The sequence below is a fragment of the Scylla paramamosain genome, chromosome 25 (assembly GCF_035594125.1).
Source record: "Scylla paramamosain isolate STU-SP2022 chromosome 25, ASM3559412v1, whole genome shotgun sequence".
In the NCBI taxonomy this organism is placed as follows: Eukaryota; Metazoa; Arthropoda; class Malacostraca; order Decapoda; family Portunidae; genus Scylla; species Scylla paramamosain.
In genome coordinates, this window is record NC_087175.1 from 13,780,770 (window position 1) to 13,806,283 (window position 25,514).

Here is a 25,514-nt window from a genome sequence, read left to right on the forward strand (position 1 = left end):
TGTCCAAGTTTCCCGCCTGCACCACTTCCTTTGGATTGGGGCAGGCACTGGAGCAGTGGCCAGACTTGCCGCAGTCCTTGCAGCAAGGCTGAACGGCATCAGAACCCAGCTGGTCGAGAGAACACGTCCTTCGTTCCTTTGGGCACCGACTGCGTCTGTGGCCCTTCTTGCCACAGCCCCAACATGAGCCACAAAAACCGTCTGGGTTTGCCTTCCTTGATGGTGGCTTCTTCTCCACCTTTGCCAAGGAGTAGAACTCAGCCCTTACAGCAAGCAAGTGCAGTAATCTCTCAACTATTGCGAGTGTTATGTTCTTAAACTCTTTGTAATAGATGAAAATCCATGAAGGAGAAACAGTACTGTACTGTATTTTTTTTTATTTATTATTTATTATTTATTCATCTTTAAAATCCACAGTCATAAAGTATCAGGCTGAATCAGCTTAATAACATCCTTAATGAAATTTATTTTGAAATGAAAGTATTGTATATAATTATTTAAATCTTTCAGATTCAAAATTACCCTGGCATAACCATCCTTCTTAAAGGTAGGGAACATATTAGAATAAAAACCTGAAATATCCTTGGCCTTACACCTCTCAATTGTTTTGTTCTTAAGAAACAAATATAAAACAGTATCCAGGGTGTTTTGATCAACAAAATTGGGGACTCTGTACAGGTAGATTATATAATCATAAAAATCAATGACATTGTCATCCACTACATCCAAAATCATTTGTTAAACAGTGCCACTGAAGCCTGTGTGTATTTTTTTTCTTCCCAACAAAGTTGTCTGGAATGTTTAACACAGGGCACAAACTGACAAAACTTGTAAAAGACTGAATTACTGGGAAGCTCTGTAGTTTTGAGTCCTCCTCCCCAAGGACTGACTTTGGCCTAAAAAAAGGCCTAGATGGGTAGGCAGATCTGGCATGGTTGAAGAGTGGCTTCCTTATCCCCTGCCTGGAATGGTCAACCATCTTCATTTTGCCATGCTTGAATGGCTGACAAGGTCTTCTCAATCTTATAAGTTTTATGTATTCTATCACATTTTTTAACCATGTCAAAAGGGAGAAGTTCATCTTCACAACCCCATTTGCATAATTCTGTCAAAGCTGTATCATTAACATGAAACTTGAGCCACTTCCTTTCCCAATTAACTGAGATAGTTAAAATCTGAGATAACAAGTCTAAGGCTATCATTGAAGCCTTCTAAGTGTTTAAAGGTTTGCCAGCCTTTTCACCAATATCACTGATATAATGAGCAATAAGAACCAAAGCCCTCATAAGTAAACCATTTGTATGAGCCAGTCTGGCATCAACCAGTTTGCCTCCAACACTCATGACCTTAGTGACAGCCGAATTGCTCTCTGGTACCTTCATGTTAGCTATGTTACTAGGCACTTTCAAACAACTGCAAGTAGTTTTCATAGTCACTATTGTTCTGAAGGCACCTGGATATCCTGGTCACCACTTGTATCAAGTTTTGTTACCACTTGTCTGGATGGATTTCGCTGGTTAATTTACTTTATGGATGTTGCTGGAGATGATGGCAGCAGGATAGATGATGGTGGCTTGTTGGTTCTATGATGAATACTGGTAGTGTAGAGATTGTGGGTAGTGGTTTAGATTATGGTTGATTGTGTGAGTGAAGGTAACACAACAGACAGATGTACTTTCTTGATTTAATGATGGACAGAGATGTACACATTTGATGTTGAGACAGATTACGATGGACGTGATGATGCTTGACTTTCTCTAATGTGCGATGACTGACTGTCTCTCTCTGAACTCTAGCTACATATACTGATTCTATTCATGTGAAGGAAATGGATCAGAATTCAGAATCTGAGATGAAGAGATGGCCAATCAGATGCATGGAAATGGGGTAAAAGAACCAGTGACAGAGGTCGTTATTCTGACCAATGACCTGCGAGAAGACAACGAAGGCAATGCAGGTGTTTTTCCTAAGGACTGGCAGGAATGTAGGGAAGCTATGATATTCCCTTGAGAGGGAGAGAGGAAGGAGAAAAGGTTTAAAATACATTATGCTGGCCGCGTGAGGAATAGTGCACGTGGAATACTGGGCAATGGAATATAGGAGTGATGAATATATACAGTAATAATTGTTATGGCTGATGTGACTGATAGTGTCTCGCCCTACAAAAAAAAAAAAAGAAAAAGAAAAAAAATGCATCCTCGCATTTGAACATAATAATAATGAGAGCAATAAGATATGAACAGTTAATAGATAATAAATGACATGTGAGAGAGTACGAAAGCGATAACCTTAATAATAATATACAGACATAAAAGATGCCATACATATACAACACACATAAATAAGATAAATATACATATATATGCAGGATATTGAAACTGAGGATGATTAAATCGTTGAGTGAGAGAAAAGTTTGTGTCTGTAAGATGAAGGTGTGTGTGTGTGTGTGTGTGTGTGTGTGTGTGTGTGTATGGAGTTAGACCTGAGGAGCTATGAGGATCAGTTGAATCAGAATGAAGGGTTACCTGATGTGCAGACTCACCATCGAACCCTTTGTTCACACACTTCAAGTGATCAACGTGGACGATTTGCTCTGCTAAGGTCTTGAGATATAGAATTTTTACTTTTTGGCCATGGAGAGATTTGATTACATGATGTGGCCCAGTGAACAATGGATCTAACTTGGAGTTTGGATCATGAACTCTAGTGAAAATGATATCACCAACTTCAATGGAAGAATCTGTTACTCTATAATGTTTCCGCAACATCTCAGTTTGCAATGCAGTAAGGGGATCATGAATGACCTTATGAGTGTACTGAAAATCATGCAGATAACATTTGATGTAGTCATCCATGTTACCTCATTGTTACCATTGGGCTGCTTCTTCTCCAGACTAGCTGAATAATGTGTCTGTGAAAAGACATGGAAAAGTGTAGGGTGGTATCATCAGCATAGGAGTGCACATAGGGCAAAAAGTTTTGTTTAAAACATCATAGATTAATAATAGGAAGAGAGTGGATGACAGGACAGAATCCTGAGGAACACCACTGTTAATAGATTTAGAAGAACAGTGACCATCTACCACAGCAGTAATACAATGGTCAGAAAGGAAACCTGTGATGATGTTACAGAGAAAAGATAGAAGCCATAGGAGGGTAGCTTGGAAATCAAAGCTTTGTGCCAGAATCTATCAAAAGTTTTTTATATGCCTAAGGCAACAGCAAAAGTTTCACCAAAATTTCTAAAAGAGGAAAACCAAGACTCAGTAAGGAAAGCCAGAAGATCACCGGTAGAGCAGCTTTGACGGAACCCATACTGGTGATCAGAAAGAAGGTTGTGAAGTGATAGATGTTTAAGAATCTTCCTGTTGAGGATATATTAAAAAACTTTAGATAGGCAGGAAATTAAAGCAATAGGATGGTAGTTTGAGGGATAAGAATGGTCATCCTGTTTAGGAAAAGGCTGAATGTAGGGAAACTTCCAACATCAAGGAAAAGTAGATGTTGACAGACGATGTTGAAATTGTTTCACTGGGCTAGGTGCAAGCACAGAGGAGCAGTTTCAGAGAACAATAGGAGGGACCATATCAGGTCCATAAGCCTTCTGAGGGTTTAGGCCAGTGAGGGCATGGAAAACATCATTGTGAAGAATTTTAATAGGTAGCATGAAGTAGTCAGAGGATGGAGGAGAGGGAGGAACAAGCCCTGAATTGTCCAAGGTAGAGTTTTAAGCAAAGGTCTGCGCAAAGAGTTCAGCTTTAGAGATAGATGTGATAGCAGTGGTGCCATCTGGTTGAAATAGAGGAGGGAAAGAAGAAGCAAAGTTATTGGAGATCTTTTTGGCTAGATGCCAGAAGTCACAAGGGGAGTTAGATCTTGAAAGATTTTGACTCTATTAATGAAGGAGTTTTTGGCTAGTTGGAGAACAGACTTGGCATGATTCTGGGCAGAAATATAAAGTGCATGAGATTCTGGTGATGGAAGGCTTAAGTACCTTTTGTGGGGCACCTCTCTATCATGTGTAGCATGAGAATAAGCTGTGTTAAACCAAGGTTTGGAAGGTTTAGGTCAAGAAAAAGAGTGAGGAATATATGCCTCCATGCCAGACACTATCACTTCTGTTATGCGCTCGGCACACAAAAACAGGTCTCTGACATGGAAGCAGTAGTCATTCCAAGGAAAATCAGCAAAATATCTCCTCAGGTCCCCCCAACTAACAGAGTTAAAATGCCAGAGGCACCTTTGCTTAGGGGGATCCTGAGGAGGGACTGGAGTGATAGAACAAGATACAGATATGAGATTGTGATCGGAGGAGCCCAACAAAGAAGAGAGGGTGACAGCACAAGCAGAAGGATTAGAGGTCCGGAAAAGGTCAAGAATGTTGGGTGTGTCTCCAAGATGGTCAGGAATACGAATAGGGTGTTGCACCAATTGCTCTAGGTCATGGAGGATAGCAAAGTTGAAGGCTAATTCACCAGGATGGTCACTGAAGGGAGAGGAAAGCCAAAGTTGGTGGTGAACATTGAAGTCTCCAAGAATTGAGATCACAACAAGGAAGAGAGTCAAAATGTGCTCCACTTTGGAAGTTAAGTAGTCAAAGAATTTCTTATAGTCAGAGGAGTTAGGTGAAAGGTATACAGCACAGATAAATTTAGTTTCAGAGTGACTCTGTAGTCATAGCCAGATGGTGGAAAACTCAGAAGATTCAAGAGCGTGGGTTCGAGAACAGGTTAAGTCATTGCGCACATAAATGCAACATCAAACTTTGGATTGAAAATGAGGATAGAAAAAGTAGGAGGGAACAGAAAAGGGGCTACTGTCAGTTGCCTCAGACACCTGTGTTTCAGTGAGGAAAAGACTATAAGGTTTATTAAAGGAGAGGTGATGTTCTACAAATTGAAAATTAGATCTAAGACTGCGAATGTTGCAGAAATTAATGAAGAAAAAGTTGGGGGGGGTGTCAAGACACTTAGAATCAATACCAGAAGAGCAGTCCAGCCTGGGGACATTTGTGGTCCCCTCCCTACAGATTGTAATGTCAGTTAAATCTCATAAAGTGAAATCAAGAATACACAAAGCAACTTACATCACTTTCAAGTTAACATTCACATTCCTCACACATTATACTGCAGCTATGTTACCATCTAAGCTATTTGTTTTTCACAGGTAAATTCCAGTTTGAGGAGATGCAGCAGGTGTCACGTATAGTGCCTATCATGTTCTTCGTGTTTGTCTTGTGTAACTCCTGGGTGCTCATTAATCTGCTCCTCACACTCATCATTAAGGCCTTCACACAGGTAAGCATCAGTAGCTTTCACCACCTGTCTGTAATATTGCAACACAAATTAATAATGTTATCATCATCACTATCTAATTAAAACCAAGGTGCACCATTTCATTATAATCATCACCATTGTCATCATCATGAAAGGCTTGCATGAGCTAGTCATTTTCACCTAACAACAGCTTGCCAACATCTCCAGCAGCCTCTTTGCACAGGTTAAGATCTCTCAGGTTCCCCTGGATTACTTCTTCATGTTTTCATGTTTAAAGCTATCATCTAGATTGATATTTGTAAATCTTTTCACCCAGTAACTATATTCTGTCTTCTCATAATGATCACAATACTCCAGTCTTCTCTCTACAAGACTATTACACTCGGCTTGTATCTCCTCCTTCATTTCAATTCTGTGTTCCTAGGTCTGTTTTTCAGGGATTCACGATACCTTAGTCAGCACATACCTTTCTCCTCCTTTATTGGCATATAACATTACTCTGTTCACAAAGGCCATGCCTTTCTACCTTTTGCATTGAAGAGTCTCATGTATCAGCAAAGGCAACATTTCCCTGAATTTCATCTATTCATTTCTCAGCTGAAAACTAATACTGCATTCTTCATAAAATAAGTTGTCCACAGATAAGAACATTTCATGAAATGAAATGAAATGAAATGAATGTGGGAAGCAATGATGATACAAAGCAATGAACATCCTTGACTTCAGTAAAGTTAGAAAATGTAGAAATAAAGACAACACCATATACTTAACTCTGATCTTGTAAACTATAATTGGAGAAATACAAAGAAAAAATAAATTACCTCTTTTGTAGGTGAAATATGATATTGTCAACCAGCCAAATGAATATGAGATGGTGAACTTTGTGTGGAGGCGGTTCCGTTCATTCCTGGGGAAGGGCAGCTCACCTCCTAAGACTACTCAACTCAACACCACCAAGGTTGTTACTACAGATGACATGCAAAGCTCCTCATCTGTCAAGGAATTCCCTAACAAGATTGACAAGTAGGTGAAAAATGAACATTTCTTTATCATAGTTAATTTCTTTTATTGTTTCATTTCTATATTCACTGCTGTTGATCTCTGATTCCCTTCCTTCCCTCATTGTTTTTTCCCCTGTCCATGTTTCAAGTCTTTTTTTTTTTCTTTCTTCTTTGCTCTAAGTCATTCCCCTAATAATTTTCTTCACTGTTATCCTTCCATGCATTCCTCCATTAGCTTTCCTTACTTCTTCCAAATGCTTATTTCTACTTTCCTATTAGTCTGAATTTCTCTCTCTTTCTCTCTCTCTCTGCATTCATTACTTTTCATGTTCCTTTTGTCTCTTCATTTCCTCACTTTCATCCTCCATGCCTGGTCTCTATTCTTCCTTAGATTTTATTTTTGCTTGTCCTCTTCTGCTTTCTGTTATGGGCTTTCTGATAATTTTTTTCTACTACAAACACCAAGTTACCTTTCCATCTGTTTTGTGAATCTCTGGTAACAAACTTGCTTTTACTGAACAGTATTTAGTAAAAAAAAATTCAATATCACTACCAACTCAAATAAATTAAAATAATGCACACATGAATCCAGTTCATCAATCTTTCCAACAATGCATTCTGTAATTTTTCTATCAAAACTGAGTATCAATAAATAACTGATAAAGCTACTCACACCTTGGCCTTCCTGTACAAACCTAACCCTCTTAGAAAAACAACTATGAATTTGGGAGACCATGCAATATTCTACAAATAATGTTACCCTAAGATTTTATTTCCTTATTCAGTTAGTTAAGTATTCAATAGTTAACTTGCTTGATACCAATTCATCAGTTACCTTTGTCATGAATACTAGTGCAACAGTCCTCTCCAAAGTATATAGTTTACTCTAAATCAATAATAACTAAACATGAAGTATAAAGTGCATAAAGATTATACATGGCATGTTATGCTCTAAATTTATGTCCAGATATCCAAGAGTAACTGACCACTGAGGCACCAATACAAATCAATGCTGAGGCTGTAAAGGTGATATGTGGCCCAGCTGGGCAGATAGAAACCTTGCCATGTAGGATTCCACAAAGCCTGTAAAGCCTGCTAAGCATGAACCTCATCCTCATGTGCTTTATATTATTCTTTATTTATATTTCAACTGTGGTCCCATGGGACATGAATGGCTTGTGAGTTCATTCTTTGTGCCTTGTAAGAACTCCTATCTAGTATATTAATTCAGATTAATTCAGTAAAAAAAAAAATGATACTTACAACTGCAAAATAATGTATGTGGAATAATAGTAATCATATATATCTACTATTATTAGTAGCCCTCTATTTTAATGTTTAGTGTCAAAATGACCCATAATGTTGAAGTTGGACCACCATATAGTACACCATTAATTCTTATCAGTGTAAGATCTCAAAAAAAAAAAATGATTTCAGTTATCTATATTATTTACTTTCTAACAGTTGAAACCACTCTCCCCATTTCTCTCTCTACTAAACACTTTTTTCCATGGCTGGCAGGTTCCTCGAGTATGTCAACTCAACCTACTTTGAAGGCAGTCTTGACTTCAGTACCAAGGATTCCCTGAAGTCATCTATGTACCACAAGGGATATGTGGGTAACAGTATATAGGCCTACAAGCACTGCCAAGTTATTCTTGGTCAGCAAAATGATTGGTGGGTCATCTCGGATGGTTCATATTTTGTAACTTATCTTGAGGAGAAAATATATAACATTACTTAATTGAAAGATATAGCAGTGTACAATTTTAAGCTTGTTACATCAGCATATGAGTAAGTGCCTGTAAGAATGACTCTTTATTCTGTTATATCTTTCTATATCTGATACCTCTTTTTAGGAATTTCCCCAAAGGGGATTGCCATGATAGGATTGTAAAGAGGAGTGATCACCCACCTTACAACAAATTAGGTCAGTTGCAATGTTCAAATAACAGTGACTAGTTGAGCTAAAACATTACTATGTCTCAAGACCAAGATTACCAGTTTTCACAAATGTTACCTTACAATGGTTACCCACATCCAGGTCCACCATGATTGCCAAGGGTTTCTCCATCATTCATGACAGACTTCTGTGTTCCCTAGACAATCCAAGGACTTATGCCAAGTGGGAGCATATGGGAGACATACAGCTTTCTGTGGAGTCTCCAAAAAAAAAGAAAAAAAAAAAAAGCAGAAAAATGAGTGCTCCCCACACTTGAGCTAAGCTTGGTGCCAGTTGCCACTCATCCACTGAAACCCAGCTGCCTCTAAGAGGGAAATCAGCAGTGCACTTGTAAATCTCCATCACCACTTTAAGAAAAAGAAGAATGGAGAAGTCTTAGCAGGTTAATGGGTCAAGTAACATCTTTGGGTATAATGAAAAGACAGAAAGAATACAAGTAACATATGATATAGAAGAGAATACCAACCCTTATCTCTGAAAGAGACCAGCCATCACCTACTTGAATAGATGAACATAAGGGAAACTATAAAAAAGATAGTAGGCTTACAGTATGTTTAAACCATACCAACCTATATCCACCTATCATTCCTATATATAAATGTCTAATCATCTTTTAAAGTTCCCTATTGACTCAGCAGTAACAACCTAATTATTGACTCTATCTCATTCATCTACCACTATACTTGAGAACCAATTTCTTCCTCCCTTTTTTTAATATAATTTTATAAATCTATTACTTCTAGTCCTACCTTGATTACTAATACCAAGAATTTTGTTTTTATAGGGTGTCCTGCAAGTTAAGGTACATACTTCGGGATTTGGTAGTTTAAATAATTCTAAGTCAGAAATACTCCATACACATATGTTGTGTTTTGCTTTTATTTTGCAATAAATTAACGTGCAAGTTGTGTGTTATGGGAGCCATTTGTGTGGGTGGGCCTCTGTCTCCTTCCTTCCCTCCTCGGCTCACTACATACTCTAATGAACATAAGAACATAAGAAATAAGGGAAGCTGCAAGAAGCGACCAGGCTTACACGTGACAGTCCCTGTATGAAACACTCCTACCTATTTCCATCTGTTATCCCCATCCATAAACCTGTCTAATCTTCTCTTAAAGCTCTCTAGTGTCCTAGCACTAACTACATGATTACTGAGTCCGTTCCACTCATCTACCACTCTATTTGAGAACCAATTTTTCCCTATCTCCTTCCTAAACCTAAATTTTTCAAGCTTGAACCCGTTATTTCTTGTTCTACCCTGGTTGCTGATCCTAAGAATTTTGCTTACATCTCCCTTGTTATAACCCTTATACCACTTAAAGACTTCTATCAGGTCCCCTCTTAACCTACGTCTCTCTAGAGAATGTAAATTTAACCGCTTCAACCTCGCTTCGTAAGGAATACTCCTCATCCCCTGTATCCTTTTAGTCATTCTCCTCTGTACTGATTCTAATAGACCTATATCTTTCCTGTAATGTGGGGACCAGAACTGCACAGCGTAGTCTAGATGAGGTCTGACCAGCGCCAAGTATAATTTTAATATTACTTCCGGCCTTCTACTTTTAACACTCCTAAAAATGAATCCTAGTACCCTATTTGCCTTGTTTCTGGCTTCTATGCATTGTTTCCCTAAACGGAGTTCAGAGCTAACTATAACTCCTAAATCTTTCTCGTACCCTGCACCTACCAGAGTTTGGGTGTTTAATGTGTACCTATTGTGTGGGTTTCCTCTACCTACGCTAAGTACTTTGCATTTATTGATATTAAATTGCATTTGCCATCTATCCGTCCATTCATTCATTCTATCTAAGTCTGTCTGCAAGGCGATGGCATCCGCTTCTGACCTAATTAATCTACCTATCTTTGTGTCATCCGCAAATTTACTAACATCGCTACTAATTCCACTATCCAAGTCATTGATATATATTAGAAATAATAATGGCCCTAATACTGATCCCTGTGGCACCCCACTAATGACATGACCCCACTCGGATTTCGAGCCGTTTATTAGCACTCTCTGTCGCCTGTTACCAAGCCATGACCCTATCCAACCTAACACCTTCCCATCTATCCCGTGCGCCCTAACCTTTCTCAGGAGCCTTTGATGGGGCACCTTGTCGAAAGCTTTACTAAAGTCCAGATATAAGATATCATAACTATCACCATTATCTACTGCCTCGTACACCTTACTGTAAAAACTTAACAAGTTTGTCAGGCAAGACTTCCCCTTCGTGAAGCCATGCTGTGACTGATTTATCAAGTTATGTTTGTCTAAATGTTCCCTAATGTTCCTGGCTATTATTGACTCTAACATTTTACCTACAACTGAAGTTAAGCTGACAGGTCTATAATTAGACGCTAAAGTTTTATCCCCTTTCTTAAAGATGGGTACTACATTAGCCTGCCTCCACATTACTGGTACCTCCCCCGACTCCAGTGATTTCCTAAAGACAGAAACTAACGGCTCACTAATAATCTTTTTACATTCCTTCAGTACTCTGGGATATATTTCATCAGGTCCTGGTGACTTGAAATTTTTTAGCCTATCTATCTCCTGCTCCACTATTTCCCTAGTTATGGAAATATCCGTCAGCTTCTCATACTCATCTGCTCTAAACACCTGTTCACTATCTGGCATATCCTGCATGTTTTCCTGAGTGAAGACAGTTAAAAAATAATCATTCAGAAGTTTACTAATCTCCTCCCCAGAACTAACCAGCTCCCCATCTGCTGCCTTTAATGGACCTACAGTATCCTTATTTTTCGTCCTGTATACCTGATAAAATCCCTTGGGGTCCGTCTTCGCCTGGCTGGCTACCTTTAATTCATAATTGTATTGTAATTGTAATGATGCCACATGGCATTAAGTAATAATTTTTCGGGTACAGTCTATGCAGTCAAAACCTTAAAGGAAACAGTTACCAATTGACAGATTAAATTATTGTATGTGTCAGTGAGGAAAATGTACAAGTAACACAGCAATACAGTGGTTGTTAAATGCTGCTTTTTAAATATACATGGCAACTCACCAGCTTCATGAAGATGGCTTCATATTGTCATCTGGATGATGCTGTCTTGAACTTCTCCAATATATTCAACTGCTGCAGAAGTATTGGGGAAACATCCTCTCTCATGCTCTGCTTGTGCTGACACACTCTTTAGAACACTCTACTATCTAGGTGTCTTCTATATGGGTACCTGTGTCTGTATTCTGCTACTGCTGCCCGGGCATTCCCATCACAGAATAAATATCATGTCATGAATATCATCACTTTAATATCATATCTGAATACTCAGTGTTACCGAATATGAAAGGCATCTTCATTGTAGCAAAAAGATGCACTTTGGCAGTCAGTTGAATGGTGAGACCAGTCACTTAGGTGTCAAAATATCAACTGCTGAATGTGGAGGGGGTGTCAGTTGCAGTAAGTTGCCATGTATGTTAAAAAGTAGCACTGAACAACCACTATTGCTTGTGTTACCTGTACATTTTCTTCATTGATATATAAAAAAAATTCAATCTGTTATTTGCTAATTGTTTCTTGTAAGGCTTTGACTGTGTAGATTGTACACAAAAAAAATATTATTTAATGCCGTGTGGTGCCACTCGAGTACGTAGCAAGCCAGGGAAGGAAAGAGGCCCACACAGGTGAGCAGCTCCTGCAACACACAGCTTACATGTTATTTTTGTGTGAAATAAAGCAAAACACTGCATTTGTAGAGTATTTTCGACTTAAAATTATTTGAGCTATCAAATCCTGATGTACCTTGAGGGAGTATATTAGCCTTTTTAGCCAGTTTTTGCTAAAACTCATTCCATCATTTTGAAATTTTTATTGTAATTGTTTAATGATAAACTTGTCTTGTTGCGATGGCAATAACTGTTAGAGAAAAAAAAAAGAAAAAAATGCTAATTTAGACTCCCTACCACATAAAGAATGATGTAATTATGACTTTTCAAAATTGCTTTAAATTTCATCTGATTAAAACTAGAATGAATACTTTATAGTTTTATCTGATGTTATGTTCATTTATTTTATCTGCTTGTACAATTTTTGTAAAACTGTAAACTTGCATGTTTTTTGTTTTGTCAAAAAGGGGAGAAGTTAGGGGAAAATTTGACTGGAAGATTTGGCAAAATAGAAATTCTGATCAGACTAAGATGTAAAATATTAAATGGTGATCACTTTAAGAAAAGGAATAAAGGTAATTGGTTAAAAATTAGCAGAGTTATTAAAACAAAGTTGAAAAGTTGCTTTCGAGAAAACAGAGTGCAAAGATGAGAGAGTCTCTGTGATGCTGCTCTCTGACCCAACAGAAGTTTTGAGGCAAGTAAAAGAGTTCTCTCTAGAGACATTTGTTTATTTAAAAAAAAAATAAAAATATTAGTGGCTTGTCCATCCTGTTGTCCTTGAGGCCTCTGCGAAGAAAGGAGGTGTATGGCAGGCCAAGATTGGAGATTGCTGGTGACATAACCACTGTTGTACTCCATTGTCTCCACAGCTACTATGAAATCGAGCTTTCTCTTTGTAGCTCTGAGGTGCTTCAGGCAGTGTAGCCATATGCAGCTGTGGAAGGACTCATGGGTTTTATGTGGGTCCATACAAACATCTCTTCATCATTTCATCTGATGTAAGCCAAGTAATTCCAGCTGCTCAGGTGGGAGGGAGAAGAATATCTTCATCTCTTGATGGCTTGATGGTGTTTCACCTTTTGCTACTGCAGTCTGGAAATTTGAATGAGTATGTGAGAAACCTCTTCTGCTTTTCATCACTTGAATGGAGAGCTGAGGCTTAAGCCTGCTGGTGTTGGTGGTAATAGCACTGCATTCATTTCTTGCTGAATCTTATCTTTCCAGCGGTCCTCTTGCCTTGACAAAGGCCTCCTTCCTCTTCTTACATAAGGCACTTGTTCTTGGCATGATGAGGCTAAGTGTAAGCGTTCAAAAGTAAGAATAACAAACAGTGCTATAGAGCAAGGTGCTACACCCTCCTCTTGCTTGGAAGTCCTCAAGGACACTGGTACAGTGGTACTGGTAGGTGTAGGCCTGCCCCTGAGGCAGTGAGGGGACACCAGCTGTTCAGATAGATGCCATGTTCTGCAAGATAAAAAAAAAAAATCAGGAAAATACATGAAAATGTACATGTTTCCTATGCTTCAGAGTGGACCTTGAAATGCTGCCACTTATCACATGTCCCTTTAGATGTCCCTAGAGGCCTTAAAAATGGCCGTGGAACACTATAACCTTATCTCTGAAATGTTGCCAGAACACTGGGTTGATTTTTTGGAGCAAGTATCTCATTTAACCATTTTTGACAGAAAATGGGTCAAAAAAGCTGATATACCACCTTAACTCATGGGACACCCTGTATTACCCTCATTATATCTCTTACTATTGAAGTACTTTTGTCAGAACCTCTTTTCATGTCTCAAATGAATTTAAATTTTAAAGAATTATCCTCCTCTTGTAAGAAATACTTTACATTTCTTGTATTGACTCTAACAGACCTATATCCTCCCTGTCTTATGGTAACCAGAACTGCACAGCATTGTCTAACCAATGCCAGACATAATATTACTTAAGGACACTTACACTTGATGCTCCAAAAGGTGAATCCTAATACACAGTTATTTTTATTTTTGGCCTCTATACATTGTTTTCTTTGATGAATATCTGAGCTGACAGATCTTAAATCTTTTCATTCTCAGATCTTACTAGAACCTCATCCTTTATTGTGTATCAGTTATGAAGATTTCCTATACTAAATACTTAATTCTTTGCATTTGCTGATTTTGAATTGCATGTCATCTATTTCTTCATTGGTTCATCTTATCTACAGTAATGTTTCCCCTTGTTCTGGCATCCCATGTTCCCATGTTCCCAGGAACTTATTTCACCACCAAGCAGATGATATTTACACGATTCCCTGACTTTATTCCTGCACAGAGTCTCACATTAGCCAGTGTTAATGGCAACCACTAAGACAAGCCACACATACCCTTTCAACAACTGTTGCCTCACTCAGCAGGAGTTGGCATATGTTTTTGCTTGCTGTGTGCTTGATGAGGGAGTAGGATAGAGAACCTTGCAAAAATTGGCTCTCAAGGAGGCTGCACACATGTCTACTTGTACTGATTTATTGAATGAAATTCGCTATACAGATATATACACACCTCTTTTCATGATATGCATTAGAAAAACATTGTAAAAGCAGCCTTTCTTCCAGTCAAATTGGCCATTGTAGGATACTGAGTCTTCAGTTCCTAGGCCACATCAGAGATCAGAGAACATGACTAGAAGCTTGTATTTGGCAGTCTTTGTCTCTGTGGACCCAAATATTTCTTTGCACCTCCACAATCTCACACATCAATATTATGGCATCTATTGGCCACAACAACTCACTAGGCATTATATACTGATGTAATTTAACTTTTGAGGTGGGGCAAAAAGTTCCCAGGAACATGAGGGAAGATAACCATCCTGGTGGTAGCATGGGAACATGGCATGTTGCCACAAAAGGTGCCCAAGCTGTTTTGGGGAACAGAAGTTGCTGGGAATAATGGGAAACATCACTCATATGAACCATTCAAGCTTAAGTCTCACTGCAAGGTGGTTGTATAAGGACCAAACCTGATTAATCTATCGATTTTTATGTCATATGTAAATTTTCTTAAATTGCTGCTGATTTGATCATACAATTCATAAATGCATTTAAAAGATAAGTGGTCTTCAGACTTTGTGGTACCCCACTAAATGCTTGTCCTCAATCAAATTTGGAACCAATAATTGAAACTCTTTACTGCTGATCAGTCCTATGCAGTTTAATTCTGTTCCAGAGCCTTTGGTGAGATGCCTTATTAAATGCCTAGCACTTTAATTCTGTTCAAGAGCCTTTGGTGAGATACCTTATTAAATGCCTTGCAAAAGTCAGGGTATATTTTGCTATAATTATTCTCAACATCTGTTGAGAATAATTGTGGTTAATGATAATCTTTAGATGGCCTTATAGTGGTGGTAGTGAAATAAAGTGTTTTCATTCATTGGGTTCTTGCAATTAAATAGTTATAGTGTTAAATTGCAATTGTGATATAGATTAATTAAAAAATTGAAGACATTTTAGCTTTTTGCAGGGCATGTATTTTATAAGGCATATAGATGCCTTATAATGCTGTATAATGCTGCATCTGATGTTTAGTATTAACTTGGTTTTAGCTTTCATTTGAATTGTTTTTCACTCCTTAGAAATTTTGAGACATGTTTTCTAGCTTATTACATATTTAGGTTTGACATGCCTTTACTGAGGACAGATTCATCCAAGGTCTCAGATTCTGGGCTTCAGTGTTGTCTGTGTGAGAGTGTGAGACACAACTGGCCAGTTGTGTGTATTTACTTAGTTATATTTACCTAGTTGTATTTTACAGGAAAAGAGCTATGCTTATGCTGTCCTGTCTCCATATCTATAAGCATCCAACTTAGCTTTAAATTCATGAAAATTCCTTGCTTGAACTGCTGTTTCATCAAAATTGTCCCATATTTCTATGCTTCTACTCGTATTTGGAAAACTATATTTCTTTACATCTCTTCTACACACTCTCTTCTTTAATTTCCTACCATGTCCTCTTGTGTCTCTTGAGTCCCACACAAACAGGTCATCTTTGTCAACTTGATCTTTCTGCTTCTAAGCCCTATATATAGCAATCAGGTCTCCTCTTTCTCTTCTCTGCTGTAATGCCGGAAGTTCTAATATCTGTAGTCTATCTTCATAAGTTAAATCTCTCAAATTTGGAATCATTTTTGTTGCACCTCTGAATCCTTTCTATATTCCTTATATCTTTTTTTTACAATGGGGTGACCAAATAGTTGCAGCATATTCCAGTCTGGGTCAAATCATAGATTCAATCAACTTTTTTATCATCTTCTCATCCATGTAAGTAAATGCCCTTTTCATCTTTCTCAGGAACTCATAGGTTCCCCCAACAATATTGTTTATATGTTTTTATGGTGATAAATTATTGCTTATTGTAATTCCCAGATCTTTTTCTTCTTTGGTTTTCTTAATTTCTACATCTCCCATGGTGTAAGATCTTGTTTGTCTTCTTCTGCACTTCCCTAGGTCCATCACTTCGCATTTCTTTGCATTAAATTCCATTTCCTGTCTCCTACTCCATTCACATTTTATCCAGATCCTGTAACATTTCACAATCAATATTATTTTCCACTCTTTTCAGCAACTTTACATCATTTGTAAATGAACTTATGTAGCTGTCAACCTCATCCATCATGCCATTAATATATACTAAGAACATTACAGGGACCAGAACTGTCCCCTGTTGAACTCTGCTTAAAACTTTACACCATTCTGATTTTTCACCCTTAATTATTGTTCTCATTTCTGTGTCCCTTAAGAAGTTCATTATCCAGTCCAGTGATTTGCCCTGCAAACCCCCTGCATTTTGAATTTTGCATAACAATCTCTGGTAGAGTACTTTATCAAATGGCTTTTTTAGATCTAAGTAGACAGTCTGCCCAGCTTGGATTATATCAATTGCTCTACTGTAAAATCTCATCCCTCTACTGTAAAAATTCATCCTTTGCTTGGATTATATCAATTGCTCTACTGTAAAAATTCAATAAATTTCTGACACAAGATCTTCTACTTCTGAAACCAAATTGATGTCCAGTCAGTGTGTATAATTTTTCTAGATATTTCATCCACCTGTCTTTAACAATTTTTACATATTTTTGCAATAACACTTGTTAGGAACACTGGCCTGTAATTCAGTAGTTCTTCTTTATTACCTCCTTTGAAACTTGGTACTATATTGATTCTTTTTCAGTCTAGAAGGACTTTTCCCTCTTTAAATGAACATGCTATGATATGTATTATCTCTGCCAGCTGTTCACTATTTTCCTTCATTATCCAGTTTGAAACACCATCCAGCCCTTGAGTCTCACATCCTGATCCTTCATTTTCATAACTTCTTGAATGTCCACTTGAAATTCCCTCAACACTTTGTTCTTGTGCCATGTTATTTTTCCTACAGAGTTATTTTCTCTGGTGAATACTGACAGGAAGCATGTTCATTAGTTGAGCCTATGACAGAACATCTTCATAAATAATGTCATTTATCTATCTATCTATCTATCTATCTATCTATCTATCTATATATATATATATATATATATATATATATATATATATATATATATATATATATATATATATATATATATATATATATATATTTTTTTTTATTTATTTTTTCTTTTTCTGTTTACTTATCTGTAAAAGAGTTTTGGGTCATTCTTGCATTTGTCAGCTATCTTTTTCTCATAATTCCTTTCCTCTTCTCTCAAGATTCAGACATACTCATTTTTTTTGCTACTTTAAATTTTTCCCATTCCTTACATCCTTCTCATTTATTCCAAGCTGCTGCTTTTTTCTCCTTGCTAGTTTACATCATGTATTCTACCAGTCTTCTTTCTTTTTCACCTCATTAATTATGATCTTTGGTACATATCTAATGACCCTTTCATTATAGATTTTTATAAATATAACCCACTTTTCCTGTGTATTTCTTGCCATGGACAGTTGTTTCCAAATTGTGTCCACAAAGAATTTCCTCAACTTAATGAAATCTGCCTTCCTGTAGTTATATTTTCCACTCTTATAAATTTCACTCCTGTTTTCTGCTAAACTCTTGATAATTTATTTCCTCAATGATATCAAGTTTCTTGCTTAAACAATAGGTCTAACCTTGATGCCTCCTCATTCCCTTTAAATCTAGTGTTTTCCCCAAGCCACTGGGTCATAGTGTTAAGCATTACTAAGTTTACCATTGTATTTCCCCATGATTCTTCTCCCCCTTTTGTGGTCCATTCTTCCCAGCAGATTTCTTTGCGGTTAAAGCCTCCCATAACTGTTATATTATTACTCTCTCTTAATATTATTTGGTAGTCATCCTTATTTCATGCATCGATTTACTGCAGAATCTCTTTTTCCTTCTCCCTTCCTTCTTCTCTTGATTCTAATTACTTTAGCCTTTCAATTTACTTTTCTTCTGAAACCCCTGGGAGGATGTCCTGGGCATTTCTTTATTCATGGCCTCCACCATGACCAATGTTTGATTTTTTTTTTTTTTTCAAAATGAAATCACTGATAACTGTATCACTTAACACTTTCATATTATTCACTTTGGAGACAGGACCGACACTATAGTATAGCCTCTACCAGCCTCACAACCTAGGCTGCCAGTGTGTGTGTGTGTGTATTTACCTAGTGCTTTGTGGGAAAAGAGCGATGCATGTGCTGCTCCATCTCTATATGTTTTAATATCCAACTTTTCTGGAATCCATATATACTTTTTGTATTTACTATTTCCATATCCAGACCGTCCCATACACCAATACTTCATGGGAACTATACTTTTTGATGCTCAGCCTCTTTCCATGTCCTCTAGTATTTCATGCATCCCAAACCAAGTCACTGTGGTCTATGTCCTCCACTTTCTCATATGCTTTATGTAAGGCGCCTGGAGCCAGAGTGACATAAGTTTCAAAAATTGAAAGTGGAAAAAAACACCATCAAAGTTTTGTGAGTTTCAAAAAGTATCTCTTCAATGGATTGAGATAGAAAGTAATAATTGGCATCAACATATTCAATAATTTATGCCCTTCACAACTATTTAGTTGAATGACATTATTAAATTACAACTAACTTGCTGCATTTTTTTCTTCAGTACAATTTTGTTAAGGATATCACACAGCTACATTAAAATTGTATTTAACACCCACACATTGTTTTTTGCCTTTATTCTATCATGTTGTTTTATTTTATGTGTACTAATAGGGGAAATACAACTTTTAAAGAGGCTTCTTGTTATTGAGCTTATCAATTTTATAAAGCAAAAATTATAGAAGTACATGAGACTTACCATGGGTCAGTTGAAATGTGCTTCGGATTTTGTGAAGCAAGCCACCGCTGCTGGAGAGAGCTTTCACATGAAATACACAAAGATCAAGGTACCGACAGACTTTAAAGAGCTGAGAGCCACCCACATACCACAAGTTCCCGAAAAATGCCCGTCGGAAAGAGAAACACAAAGTCAAAAGCCCATCTTTCCGAAGGGTGGGAGTGGTGGGCATGTGAAAGCTCTCTCCAGCAGCGGTGGCTTGCTTCGCAAAATCCGAAGCACATTTCAACTGACCCATGGTAAGTCTCATGTACTTCTATAATTTTACTTCAGCAACCCACCGCTATTGCTGGAGAGGCTCCACATGAGATTTTAAAGCCATGTGGGTGTACTCTCAGAACTACACAATCCTTAACGTTCTCCAAGTGAGTGATTGAAAATTAAACAAACTAAATATGTATCCCAACTTCATTGTATGAAAAATCCTCCTCCTTAAACAGATATGTCCCTTACAAAAACATATAGTACATGTATAAAACAAACAAAATATGTCAATTGAGATCCAACGCAAATGAATAGAGAAACCTGTTAACATTACAATACAGAATCCAGTATGGCCTCTTGAAAAAAATCTGAAACCTGAGTGAGTGTTTAGCAAAGGTTGTCTCCTGAGTCCAACCTGTCTTAGATAAGATAATGTTAACTGGGACATCCATGGCTTTGGCCTTGGAAGCAGAGGCTGGTCGAACACTGCCAGCCGTGAATTTCTTAGTATTGATACCACAGTCGACAAGAACAGTTTTAATCCACCTTGCCACTGTATCTTTGGAAACACTTTTATGTGGCTTCACCACACTGATGAGGAGTTTCCCATTATCCTTCCCAAATTCCTTTCTCAGATTCTCCGTTCTGTTAATATATTCCTTCAAGGTATTTACAACACACATTCTAGAATCAGGTAAATAAGCATGAAACTTAAGCATTCTCACATTAAACTTCGGACGACACTGCTTAATGTTGCCCCCTAACAAAAGAGATACAGAATTGTTATCAACAATAGCATTGGAATACAATAATAAATGTAAGGTCTGTACTCTTGCAGCTTGAGTCAATGCCATAAGCATCACCAATTTCAAAGTTAAAGATTTCAAAGATAGGTCTTGTAATGGGCTCATGGACCTCAGCTTCTGCAATACTGGCTGCACATCCCAGGTTTCAGCATACCTAGGGCAAGAGGGTCTCAAGTTAAACACACCACGCATAAACCTATTGATAAGTGGATGATTCCCAGCTCTACATCCTTCCAACGTAATGCCTAAAGCAGAGAGAGCACCTCTTGCTGTGTTAACAGACTCATACCCCACCCCTCTATGAAATGTCTCCGAAAGGAAATTCAAAACACTAATTACAGACGGAGTAGAGGGATTGATATTCCATCTATGACAAAATGATGACCATCTTTTAATGTGTGGTCTATATTGCCGCATCGTACCTGGTCTCCACGATGCCATGATAATCTCTGTACCTTCTGACGATACACCTCTCCCTCTAAGTTGTTGCCTGACAAAAGACATGCCATCAATTGGGTGTGGGTCATAATCAGGTGTTCTTCCGCTGATGAGGGATGTCGTAGTACATTTGTTTTCTGAGTGATGAGCCTGGGGGGGGCCTTGATCAACATTTGCAGAAGAGGGCCCATCCAAGGTTGGGAATTCCACATTGGAACAACCATCCACCCCTTGGCTCTCTCCTCCCTCATTTTCTGTAGACACCTAGTAATGAGAGAAAATGGTGGGAAAAGGTAAATCAGATCGAAACTGGCCCAATTTAATGTGAACGCATCCACATGCTTTGCTTCAGGATCAGGTCTCCACGAGCAAAAACAATCTATTTGCTTGTTTAAGCGAGAAGCAAATAAGTCAATGGAGGGAGTTCCAAAAACTACACACAACTCTTTAAAAATCTTTGGATTAAGTTTCCATTCATGTTTGTCATTAAAATTACGAGAGGCTTCATCCGCCAACACATTCTTCTTTCCTGGTATGTGTGCACAAGTAATCCAGATGTCATTGGAAATACACCAATTCCAGATATCAATGCAGATAGAGTTACACACTAGTGATTTAGTTCCACCCATCTCATTAACATACGAGTAAGCAATGGCTGTGGTATTATCACACATAACTTTAACATGGCAGCCTTTAAGCAAGTAAGCAAAAGATTGAAGGGTAAACAAGATGGCCTTGAGTTCCCTTGCATTAATGTGTAGGCAACTTTCTTCTGTTGTCCATTTACCATTGGTGGAATGCTTTAATACACAACCACCCCAACCTAAATCTGAGGCATCAGTAAAAACTTCAACAGAAGGAGCAGTCCGAATAATTTTCCGAACTTGCGTACCTACTTCAGAGATCCACCAACTCAGCTCCATTTTCATTTCCTTTGAGATAGTCATACATTTGTCAAAGTTGCCCTTTCCTACCTTTAATGCAACAATTTTGGCCTTTTCTAAAATTCTGTAATGGAGCTTACCTAATTCAACGGCCGGAATGGCAGCTACCAACATGCCAACTACCCGAGCTACCTCTCTGATCTTTGCCTTATTTCTACTGGCCAAGGATGAACAACTTTCCACAATCTTCTTCACTCTACAAGCAGGGAGTGTGACAGTCATGGCTTTAGAATCGATGATGTTGCCAAGATATTCTATGCGTTTTGTAGGCACCAAAACAGACTTGTCCACATTAATACAAAACCCCACATTTTGCAAAATTTCCACAGTATCCTTTAAACAAGCAACACAATCCTCAACTGACTTGCTACACATAAGAGTATCATCTATAAAGGAAGTAATGGTGTAGCCTTTCAATCTCAAAAAAGAAAAAATCGGCTTCAAAAGTTTAGTGAAAAGACGAGGACCTGCAGAAGCACCATTAGGAAGGCAAGTGAATTGGTATATCTTCCCTGCCCATTTAAAACAAAGGTATTTTTGCTGCTCCTCTGCAATTTTGAATGAATAATAAGCATGCTTCAGATCCACCGAAGCCATGAAAGCGCCTGAACTGATTAGCCTAATTGCCTGCTCAAAATTTTCCATTTTGAAATGGATGTAATTCATGAATTTGTTGAGTTTCTTCAAATTAAGCACCAACCTGTAGCCACCCTCTTTTTTCTCTCTCAAGAAAACTGGTGAAATAATCTGGCCCACCTGTCTGTGAGTCTCTTTGATAACCTTCTGGCTCAACAATTTATCTATTTCATTAGTCATAACAACTTTCTCCTCATCACTAAATTTGTATTCCACTTCCTCAGAAAATAAATGAGTAATGTTCTGTTCATCAATCTCAAGATGGCAATGTTTAACAATGTCCAAAATGAAAGGATCACTAGTAAGTTTGCACCATTCACCAATAAACTTATGAAGCTGACCCGCTTCAAAGTCATTCCTTACCTGAATTACTGCCGGGGATTGTAGTGTCCCCGGCCCCTTGGGTTTTTTGAAGAGGAGTTCCCTCTGTGATAAGAAGGGCGGCCGTCCCCTCTGGTGGCAGGTTTGTGTAAGCCGTAAGGTTTAAACTGGGTAGACATACCCCGGAAAGCTGGCTTCCCAAAGAAACCACGTTGCTTAAGGCGGGTTGCCACACGCGCACTTTTTGGGCACGACGTGGCACGAGGTGAGTGCGCACCCAATTCGCGCCAACTCGTGCCCAACAGCGCGGCAGCTCGTGCAGACCTCTTGCCACCAAGTCGGGAAAGTCGAGGCAGGTGGCACGACGTCGCGTTAAAATTAAAAGTTTCATTTTTTTTCCCGACGTGGTACGAAGTGGCGACGTTGGCCCCAGCTCGTGCCATCACCTCGTGACACCTCGTACCCTGTTCGAGACACCTCGCGCCTATTGGCACGACGTCGCGCCTGGCGCGCAGTGGTGCGAGCTCGTGCTACCTGGGCGCGAGGTGTCACAAGGTGTGGTGCGGGGTGGTACGAGGTTAGTGCGAGGTGGGCGCGACGTTAGTCCGAGGTGGGCACGAAGTTAGCGCGAGGTGGTGGCGAGCTGTATAATTGCCTCTCACGTGACCTGATCCAAGGGGTATATAAACAGCACCCGTGGGCCACATGGTCACTTATCTCGCAAACACAGACAGAAGAAGAACCCTCCCATCTCCAGCCAACCTTTCCAAGATGCCCAAGAAAGGCAAGCAGCAAGTACCACAGCAGGAGTCTTCCCCGAGTCTGCAGGAGGAAGAAACTGGTGATGTTCCTCCTGAGGTTCCTGACGACACTGACGTTCCTGATGTGGAAGTGGTGAAGGTACAACCTGTTGCTGGGCTCTCCAGGAAACGCACTCGGCCATCCAAGAAAGACGTTCAGGACTACCCCTTCAACGACGACCAACTGAGGGAGATAGCAAACTACGTCCAGTTGCATCCAGAGCTCTACGATAAGCGGAACGAGAAGTGGCTGAATCCGGCGTGGAAGGAGAGCCTCTGGAAGGACCTGGACCAAATTTTCTCGGACTGTTCTCACCAGCAGGTGAAGAAGGTGGTGGACAAGAAGAGAACAGATTTTGGGAAAATCGAGAAGAGGGAGAGCAAGAGTGGATCAGCAGCCAGGCCGAGGACGCAGAGGGAGCAGAAGATCGTCGAGGTTTGGGCCTTCCTGGCAGGTCACATCGCCCACGAAAGTACGCACCCTAGTGATGACTTCGGCAGACAAGGTGACGATCAAGATTCCTCCAGCCATGAGTCTGTCCTATCGGCCCACTCAATTGCGAGGAGGAAGAGGAAGAAGGAACGGCAGGAGGAGGAACTATCCAGCCCACGATCCACCAAATCTACCCAGGAGAGCAGTGCCATCCAAGAACTACTCCAGAGTGCACAGCTGCTAGCTACACGAAAACCACCAGTCGAGGGATCTGACGCTGACATCCGGCAGTTTGTTGAATTTATGTACACTCGCCTGAAGAAGGTTTCCCCCATGCATCATGGAGTACTCTTCTCCAAGATCGCGTACATGATCAGCCTCATGGAGGAACCAGTGATGGCCAGGAGTGCTATTAAAGACCCGAGGAGGTTGCTGGATTCTGTGCCCATGCCACTAGGAGTTGCGAGCCCATCGCACCTGTGGCAGCCTCCTGCACCGCCTACTCTTGCTCCTGCTCCTCCTCCTCCTCCTCCAGTCTATCATCAGCCGCAGTACCAGCAGCCACATTACTCGCAGCCCCAATACCAACAACAACAGTACCAACAGCCTCAACAACAACAGTACCAACAGCCTCAACAATCAGAACAGCAACAGTTCCCTCAGCAGCCACAGCAGCAGCAGGTGCCCACCCCAATACAGTGGGAATCTATACTCGGCTGTTCACCGTCCCCCGTCAAGACCCTGCAGCACACAAGTAAGACCACCAAACTCCAGGGCCAGAAGACGAAATCGCCGGCGAAAAAGGCCATAATGTCCCCCATGATCGAGACGCCGAAGGGCTACGAGGCGGAGGATAGCGACGAGTAAATGTAAACAAAATAAAAATGTATTGCATATAAAAATATGTTAAAATGTATGAAATAAATATGAAAAAAACAACTATATTTTTTCCCTTTTCATTTATAATATAAGTATGGATATAAAATAATAACTGGTAAAAGGAGACATTAAAAACACTTTTTTAATGTTTCCTTTTACCAGTAAAAAAAAATTATAAACTACAAACTGAATATAAATAATTGGGACATAAATGGTAAAAGAGAAAAAAAATATACTAAAACTTGGGAAGTTAAGAAATGGATTGAAAATTGAGGATTTGAAATGATAACAGATAAAAGGGAATAATGAAGAGTTGGTAATAAAGAACTTGGAAAATAATAACTGAATATATAAATAAGGTATTGAAATAATAACTGGTAAAAGGTAAAACACTTGGAAAATTAAATCAGAGAATCACACATGGAAAAGGTACTGTCCCCATATATATATATATATATATATATATATATATATATATATATATATATATATATATATATATATATATATATATATATATATATATGAACATTTTATAGCTTTGATATATCCATCAAGTATAGATTTTATTTCAATGTCGTAAATATGAAAAATTCTTTGCTAAAATTTTAATCTTATAACCAGACGATCTTAACAATTTTAGACCAAATTCTTATGTAATTAATAAATGAAGGTGTTTAATTATCCAGATTTGCCTATTACTTAATAAGTTAATAATTTTTGTAAACATTAAATTCATATTTAAAATTTTTTTTTAACATATATTCTATTTTACTCTTATTTCCTTTCCCATTCCCTCCCACCCAAATATGATATTCCTATAATGTATATAGTTTATA

At 38.7% G+C, this 25,514-nt stretch overlaps 1 protein-coding gene and 1 long non-coding RNA gene across 3 annotated transcripts in view; one reads left to right on the forward strand and one right to left on the reverse strand.

The window, feature by feature from the left end:
• LOC135113220 (uncharacterized) overlaps positions 1-12,461 on the forward strand; it is a 633,180-nt gene extending 620,719 nt beyond the window's left edge. The window contains exons 58-60 of the mRNA XM_064028389.1: positions 5,167-5,297; positions 6,109-6,299; positions 7,799-12,461. Coding sequence (XP_063884459.1) covers positions 5,167-5,297; positions 6,109-6,299; positions 7,799-7,910 — 434 coding nt within the window. The 3' untranslated portion in view covers positions 7,911-12,461. The remainder of the gene's footprint in view (positions 1-5,166; positions 5,298-6,108; positions 6,300-7,798) is intronic.
• Positions 1-25,514, reverse strand: part of LOC135113221 (uncharacterized) — a 36,303-nt gene that overhangs the window by 4,996 nt on the left and 5,793 nt on the right. Inside the window, exon 2 of one of the 2 annotated variants that reach the window (XR_010274761.1) lies at positions 12,589-13,338. The exons of the other annotated variant lie outside the window; for it this stretch is intronic. This is a non-coding gene — a long non-coding RNA (uncharacterized LOC135113221). Of the gene's footprint in view, positions 1-12,588; positions 13,339-25,514 lie in introns of those variants that run through there. 2 annotated transcript variants of the gene reach the window in all.